Source organism: Lipotes vexillifer, unplaced genomic scaffold (genome assembly GCF_000442215.2).
Source record: "Lipotes vexillifer unplaced genomic scaffold, Lipotes_vexillifer_v1.1 scaffold1143, whole genome shotgun sequence".
Lineage (NCBI taxonomy): Eukaryota > Metazoa > Chordata > Mammalia > Artiodactyla > Lipotidae > Lipotes > Lipotes vexillifer.
The window spans coordinates 424,119-432,385 of record NW_006770581.1 but is presented as its reverse complement, the minus strand read 5'-3'; the positions used below and the strand labels follow the sequence as shown (position 1 = coordinate 432,385).

The following is an 8,267-nucleotide window of genomic DNA, read 5'->3' as shown; positions in this document are numbered from 1 at the left end:
TTCCTGCTCTAAATCTGGCAAGACATGTTGGTGTCTTTGCAAGTCCTTGTGTCTTGCTGCTAAGTGTAGCATGCAGACTGGCTGCCTCTTAGAAAAGTAGAACCTTGGGTCCTGCTCAGACCTCCCTGGGGAATTCACACCTTAAAATGTGAGAAGCCTTGTTTTGTTCATTCTGGAGATTTATATTCTCTTATGATTATTCTTATAATCATAACTGTCATGACTATTCTTATTTCCATGTTTTAGTTTCTGCCCTGGTTGTGTGACCATCACCTAAAGATGTTCTTTTTATGCCTGAGCTCAGCCAGGTGTTCTGGACAGCAAGGGGGTTTCATTAGATACCAATGCTGCTGCCAAAAAAAAGCAAAGAACTGAACTGAGGCCACTCTAGGGTGGTGTGGCGGGGAGGTATGGCCATGGGGCAAGCACAGCTGAGGAAAACCATCTTACCTTGGCTGAGCCGATGACCTGTCCATCCAGATAGGTGGAAACAGTACAATTCCTTTTCATCTCCTTGGTGACAACCACAGCCAGGTGGTGCCACTGACCACAGGCCAGCATCTGGCCACACCTGACCCGAAGCTGGCGTCCCGCAGAAGGCTCAGGGTCATCCTCGGGTTCCATGACATCTGGAAGAGAACACAAACACCAGACCTCGCCTGCAGTGTCAGAGATCAGCAACCCAGCAGAAGGGGGCCTTGTGCCCATGGAGCCAATGCCGAATCCCCCCCGCCACAGAATATTGACAACAGCAGCTGTCATTGCTGGAGCTCTTGCTCTGTGCCAGGCACTGAGGCAGGCACTATCGTGATTTCCATGTTACCATCCTGAGGCACAAAGAGGTTAGGTAACTTACCTAAGGTTGCAGAGCCAGAGTTCAAGCCCAGGAGTCAGGCTGCAGGGTCTGCCCCTCACTAGACTGCTGCCTCCACAGTGATGCACACAGGGTGGCAAATAACTGCGAGGGAAGGAGCCTAGGCGGCTGTGCTGTGTGTAAAGGATGCCAAGCCAAACCCTGGGCCTTCCAGTGTCAATGTCTCACTATGAAATTGGGCACACAAGAACAGGCGTAGCCATAATACCCTGGCCTTGGCCATCTCAGGCCAGTTCAGGACATCGCTGGCAGGTGAGCTTGGAGAGCTGAGCTGAGCTCTTTGAGGCAGAGCCAGGACCAGCCACCTGTACAACTGAAGGAGGGCCGGTCCCCATGGCTCTTGGGCCAAGAGCTGCTGACTCAGCTCCACTTCTCCCAAGGGTGGGTGAAACCTTACCCAGAGGCTGAAGCTCTTTCTCTTCTGTAGACACAACCAAGGAGAGGTCTTCCGGGCAGAGGCTGATGGAGAAGCAGACGAAGGGCTGCTCGGTCCTGGCCAGGTGGCGTACCACGGTCAGGAAGCGCAGCGGGTGGCCCTCCGTGACTGAGCTGTGCCTGCTGATCAGGAACCAGCAGGAAAAGGTCAGGCCCCCTGGCGGAGGAAAGGACCTGGCAGCGCCTGGGGTCAGAACACAAGCACGCCCTTAGGCTTTGTCCTGCTGCGGAAGCCTGTCTAGACTCACTGTGGCTCTGACTCAGCAAAGGGGTGGCCCTACTGTGTGCTAGCACTGTGCCCCACCCGACTCACACCTATTTTACAATGACCCCACGCAGGAGGATACTCTTGTCTCCTTATTCATACTTGCATCAATAAGTCATATTCCCTCCAGGACTTGAGCCTAGATTCTCGAAGCCTCTCTCCAATGCTGGCCCACCTATTATTCCATTCTGCCTTGCCAAGGGAGTGGAGACGTGGCACACCCCTGAGATCCGTCATCATGTGGCCCACTGGTCAGCTGGTCTAAAGCCAGGCCATGTGCTACGTGGGGCAGAGGACCCCGGCCTAGCTTGGCTAAGCCTTGCCTGGGGAATATTCCACTCTAGGGAAACCCATGCCCTCCCACCTTGTAACAGGGTTGGTGGAACAGGCAGGGCCCACTGCCCTCACTGAATGGGCAGAATCAGGCTTGGAACCCTGCGCCGATGGGCCGTAAATGTAATGGCTCCTGAGCACCTACCCTCCCATAGAAACCCAGACCCTGGCTCTCCTAACAAGGGGTGCCTGGTTTTCAGCTGAGTGCAGCACTGTACAAAGCATGCCAAGGCCCAGTCGATCCCCACGTGAGCCAAAGGCTGGATGGCCATCAACAAAGAACTCATATTCTTCTCTAGAGAGAGCCGTAAGGTGGGGTGAGGTGTCCATTTCAGCCTCTGTCAATCACTGACAAAATGCATCAAAGCCAGGCTCAGCCACCAACTCACCCACCGAGCCCATCAGTGCTAACAGAGCCCCTGCTCTGCGCAGAGCCATGGGCTGGGCCCTTGGGATGCACAGTGAACAGGACATCCCTGCCCCAAGGCAGGCATGACCAACGGGACAAGTGGGACCAAGAGGAAGACTCACGCTTTCTGGAAATGCCAAGTGGAAATCTGAAATCAAGGCTCCCCAAGGACTTACTCCCAGGTCGGGGAGGGCACCTCAGCAAACTAAACCCCCAGGGAAGCACCTACCTGTCCCAATCCCTCCAGAGACCGAGTATACAGTGCTGGTTCCCATCACCGTAGACAGGGTTGGAATAAACAAACAGCTGGAACAGGAAAGTGTCTCAGATCATTGAACCGCAAGCCAACCTCTGGCGTGAGGTTTCCCCCTCTGTCCTTCTGCAGGGGCCTCACTCCCTCCTAGACCATGAAGCCCCAAGGACAGAAAGCACCTGATGCTGGCGCCATGACCCTAAGAAAGGAATCTGCTCTGGAGGCTAGAGGGGAGGGCAGTCCACACGGCACGTGAATGCAGACACACCAGGGGAATGAGAGGGTCCTGACCCAAGACAGCTGGGGACACTGCCTCTAAGAAGCCACTGAGAAGACAGGGTGTCCATGACCCAGACATTTTCCACAGCTGAGTGTGAGAGACGATGGGAACTACACTTTTGTAATCAATATTATAATTCGCCCAAGGCACTGGGAAATTAATAAAGTGTATTTCAAGTATATGAAAGCCTGTCATACCCATAACCTTCCACAGACATGTCAAATTCCACGAAGGATGGAGCCAGGGCTGCCCTCTGAGGCTGCAGGTTGCGTGGGGAGGTCATGGAGATGAGGCTCAGTGCTGTCTGAAGGGCGGTGGTTGAGCCCTGGGATGGCCCTGAGGGCCTGAGGGCCTGTGTGACTGTTGAGCAAGGGCTGGTGTCCAGGGGACCCTCAGCAGGCACTGGTGTCACTGCCTGTGACCCTAGGGCAGCAAGCAGGAGAAGAGCTGTGTCTTTGCTCAAACCATTTCTGCCCCTCTTCTGACAATAGCCCCCATATTTCTGCCACAGCCCCGAAGGAGGGCTCTGCAGAGCACCATGCCGTTCCTAACCCTGCGGGTGTCCTCCTGGGCCCTCCACTGGCCCTCCCACCTGCGCTCTCTGCTGATTTTGGTAACACGGAACTATTGTGACAACCTGCTCCTCCTAGAACCTTCTTCTCACTTTAATTCTATCGTGACCCCCACCCCTTTCCAATACAGGTTTTCTATTGCTGTCACTGGCTTGCCCCATTGGCCGTCGCTCACTGTGGCTTTGTATTGGTTCTCTGGCCTCCACACTCTCTTTCACAACAGGCTGTCTCCGCGAAAGCTCTGTCTCCCACCTCTGGCTGCCGGCTCAAGCCTGACTCTCCATCCTTGCTTTTCAGTTGGGCCTCCTTGCCTCAATGTCCTATGCAATCTTATATTCAGCATGTCCATGTCCTCCTTTTCTCCAAGCTGGTTCCCTGGACCAGCATCTTTCCAGGTACCAGGCCAATGCTTTGTTCTCCTGACCTCCTAACTCCCCCCCTGAGCTGTGAGCTGTGCAGAAAGCTGACACTGTTCCTCTGCCCAGGGGCAGTGCCGGGTACTCCTGCGCGCGCTGTGACATGAAGGTTTCTGTGCTCCAGGCCCAAAGGGGTTAAGTACACACTCATCATCACCATCTTGTATGGGGGTAGGGGTCTCCCTCCTTCCATATCTGGTCTTTACCTGGGGGCCACTGATCTGATCCTTCTGCTTTTTCCTCATCTGCTCCATTGAGCAGCAGGCAAAATCATTTTTAAATCTGTCTGCTTCCCATATGTTGTAAAGGATCCCTTACAAGAAATGCATATTCTCTTTTAAATCCCATTATCCTGCCCCTACTCCTTCCTCTGTCCTCACCTGGGCATCCAGAGTCCCCTCCATGTACGTGAGATGAACTGAGGATTTTCGCTGCAGCCGACGGAGGTGGAGCAATTCCAAAACCTAGAAACTGTCTGAATATCATAACAAACAAGAGAACCAAATGAAGACATTTTGCAGGCAGAAATTTTCTCCAGCTTCATCTGAGCACTGTCCTAGGTCCCAGAGCTCACTGGCTCCCCCTCCAGGGCTTCTTCTCTCTGCCTGGAAACCCTTTTCTCAGGCCATACAGAAACAGGGCATCCCTGACCTGGCACTCAGACCAGACAGCTGGTGAATTTAAGTGCTTTTGACTTAACCAGTGAGGACCTTGAGAGGAAAAGGGTTTTGTTGGAAAATAACTTTGTCATACTTTGTTTTTAAGTTTCTAATGGAATTGACTAATCAGCTGAACTAAGCACGGGGGCCTTGTCTGACAGCCCCACAGCTAGAGGCGGAAAGAGGCTGGCCTGGCCCCTGGGTCCCATGCCTGCTGGCTGGAGGGGTTGCCTTCCGTCCCCCTGCACTTGGTCCTGTGTGTCAGCAGGGGTCCAGCTGGCCTGTGGCGCTGGGCACCACCCTCCCTACACCTACACCGTCTAGGGCAGGGTGGCCTGGCCACAAGTACTTAAGAGACCCCTGACCTCCCTCCTAGAGCCTTTCTTTCCTCTGCTTTTCTGTCTTCTGTGTCTGCTCCTCCTTGTGCATCTTCTCTCCCTGCTGTGGCTCTCCAGCAAACATGTGGCTTCATGGAGGGGTTGCAGTGCGAAGGCCCCACAGGACACAGTGGTGCTGCCTCTGTCCCCGTCCTTGTAGGGAGCCCAGTCGTGGCCCGTCACACCAGCCAAGCTCCCTGTGGTCTAGCCTCGTGGCAGTCAGGCCCCTACAGCCTCCAGCCCTCTCAGCAGGGCATCTTCACCTGGTCTGGTGAATTGCACAGGCCACAGGCCTCAGCCACTGCCACTCCCTTGAAGTCCTCCTCTTTATACCCAATCTCCCGACTTTGGTCCTCCCAGCTCCTCAGAGCTCCCACTCTGAACTGAGCAGCCCATCGAGAGCTATTCTGTATTGTCTGCAGGACCCTTTGCTTATTATCCCTCTCCCCGAGAACATCAGCTCCATGGGAGGGGCTACGTCCGCTCTGCGGGCCTCACACTGTTGCAGACCCAAGGCTCCTCCCTGGACTTGCAGTGTCCATCGCTGGGAAGGGGGAGGGGGCACTCTTACTGCCCACTGTGCACTCGCATGGCTGCCAGGGGCTTGGCAGCATTTAAGGTGCAGCACACGGTACCTTAACACGTCTGGTTCAATGGCTTGGGAAGCAAGCTTTTCAAAAATCCTGATGAGCCCCGAGTGCAAGGGGCTGCTGCTGGTGGTCAGAGCCTGGTGGCAGTAGGTCATAAGGGTCCTGAGCATCCCCGCCTCACACATGACCTGACGGTTCTTCTCCGACTTCACCAGGGACTGGATGTGACTGGCCACGGAGCACTGGATCTCCTGGGAAAGCTAAGAGTAACCAAAGCAAGCAGTGAGCCCTGGAGGTCGGCATGTTTCGCGGGCCACTTTGGTAAGCTCCCCACTAGGCCTTGAGTTGGTGGTGGGGCGAGGAGACTAGCCCTCACAGCCTGTTCTTACTGCACCCCGTCTGTCCTGGGCCTCTCAGATGTGGCCTCCTCACAGGAGCTGCCGAACAGGTAGACAGCTTAAAACAGACTGCAAACTGGCAAGCGAGAGGCTGCATCAGCCTGAGACATGTGGTGCTTGACCCGCACAATGTTTAAACCATTTCTGAATTGCTAACATTTAAAAGCCTGGAGGTTCCACGTAAAAGTCCAGACTTGTGGCCTCTCTCAAAAGGTGGAAAGATCTGGTCACGCCGCTTTGCCATCCTCTGTCTGTCAAGAAGCAGTGGGAGCTGGGCAGTGGCTATGCCCTCTAGCGGGTCCCACAACTCACCCCCTACCCACTGGCATCGCTCACTCAACAGTTCTGTGTTTGAGTTTGCGCCCCCAGCCTAGAAGGTGGAATCCTCCTGGGAGTGCCAGCCTGCAGCAGGTGCCCCACCCAGGCTGTTGGCTGTGGCAGCTGCAGCCCCCTCTGTCTTCACGTGCCAAACCACACCAGCTCATACAAGCCCCTGAAGTCACGGCTCCAGTGGGGAAGCCTTCCCTGCACCCCTCATCCTTTGTCCATCTCTCTGTGCTAAGCACTTTCAGACACACAGACGGCTGGCCTCTTATCTTCCTCCTACTAGATTTCAACTCACTTCACTATCTTTACGTCCTTGAAGCCCATAGGATAGAGTGCATAGAATCAGCTCAGTCAGTATTGACCCAAATACAATACATTGTTTTCACAATCTTCCTTTCTTCATAAAAGGGTAAACCCCTAGAATTCCCAGCCTCCATGGATATATAAATTGGGGGGTGGAATTTTCTTCATAAAAACTCTTAAGACTGTCCACATTTTCTTTTACTTTGTATAAGACACTCTCTGAAATGACCAGGATACCAGTTAGATCTTAATGGAGTTTTCCTGCAGTGGAGGCTATGTGGGCTCCACCCAGACCTCCTTCTCCAGGTTAGTGTACCCATCACAGCTGCCCCTCCTGTGGAGGTCAACCTCCCCTAAGCTGTAGCTGCCCTGCTATGTAACCCCCATATATACATTCATGCATGCATACATGTGTGTACATGTACACATACATGCACATACACACATGCATAAAAGTGTGCACACATAAATACAAACACATATACATCGCCCCCAGACTACAGCCAATGAAGCCATGCCCTTCAGCCTCTGTGGTGCAATTCATGCTGAGAGCCCCGCCCTGTAGGCTCAGGCTGAAGCTAGACTTCAGCTGATAGCATATCCTCACTCAGCTCCTTCCCCTGCACCACTCTGCTTCCCTCACCTCCCTTCTTCTGAGTCCCTCCCTCCACAAATCCCGTGCACCTGTAGCCCTGTCTCGGGCTCCACTTTGGGGAACCCAAGCGGAGACCCTAGCCTGCCTTTCATATTGCACACATTTGCCCTAGTCTCTGGTTTCAAGAAAAGGGATCTACGGTGATGTAGATTATGTCTAGCTTAGTCTACCAACGTAAAGCCAGGAGTCACCATAAAGGTACTTACTCTGGGACTCTGGACCCAACACTCAGATCACCTCGCTCTACCATCACCTACCTCCCTGTGCATGTAGTTATTCGAGGCCACCCTGCCCAGAGATGGCCAAGAGTATGTCTGTATCACTAAGGGACAGAAATTTGTAAGATGGCGTTCTTCTTCAGGCTGTGAACACAGTGTTGCAGCACATGTGTTTCAAGGACTACAATGTGTAGTGAAACATATTTACAGTGTTTGTCATCAGTTTCTAGATTTTTTTAAAAAGGTAGGGGTGGGACTTCCCTGGTGGTGCAGTGGTTAAGAATCCGTCTGCCAATGCAGGGCACACAGGTTCGATCCCTGGTGTGGGAAGATCCCACATGCCGCGGAGCAATGAAGCCCGTGTGCCACAACTGCTGAGCCTGCGCTCTAGAGCCCAGGAGCCACAACCACAACTCCTGAAGCCCGCATGCCTACAGCCTGTGCTCTGCAACAAGAGAAGCCACAGCAATGAGAAGCCCACGCACAGCAACGAAGAGTAGCCCCCGCTCGCCGCAACTAGAGAAAGCCCGCATGGAGCAACAAAGACCCAACGCAGACAAAAATAAATAAATAAATATATTTTTTTTAAAAAAGGAAGGGGTCACACAGCTCACCCTCCCATCCTCCCATGCCTTCCAAAAGCATGACGCCTATAGCTCCTGCCTCAAACTGATGGCATTCAGTGAAATTCCCATCATTACAATATCTTTGGTAATATTTTCGACTTAAAATTTTAGACTATTCAATTTTAGTTTAAAATATAAACTACATTAGAATGGTTTTCAGGGGGACTGCCCCCAGGTAGGATTTTGTCACTCTGTCAACATCACTGATGTCAAGGAGAGATCTCATCACTCAAAGAACATGGTCCCTGCAATGGACTGTTTGTGTTCCCCCCCCCCC

General features: G+C 53.1%; 1 protein-coding gene across 2 annotated transcripts in view; it reads right to left on the bottom strand.

The window, feature by feature from the left end:
• WDFY4 (WDFY family member 4) overlaps positions 1 to 8,267 on the bottom strand; it is a 270,159-nt gene that overhangs the window by 196,602 nt on the left and 65,290 nt on the right. For both annotated transcript variants that reach the window (XM_007446234.1, XM_007446235.1), the window contains exons 13-18: positions 5,509 to 5,723; positions 4,218 to 4,312; positions 3,047 to 3,272; positions 2,546 to 2,622; positions 1,272 to 1,493; positions 451 to 629 (exon numbers count right to left, since the gene is read on the bottom strand). In XM_007446234.1, coding sequence (XP_007446296.1) covers positions 451 to 629; positions 1,272 to 1,493; positions 2,546 to 2,622; positions 3,047 to 3,272; positions 4,218 to 4,312; positions 5,509 to 5,723 — 1,014 coding nt within the window. The remainder of the gene's footprint in view (positions 1 to 450; positions 630 to 1,271; positions 1,494 to 2,545; positions 2,623 to 3,046; positions 3,273 to 4,217; positions 4,313 to 5,508; positions 5,724 to 8,267) is intronic.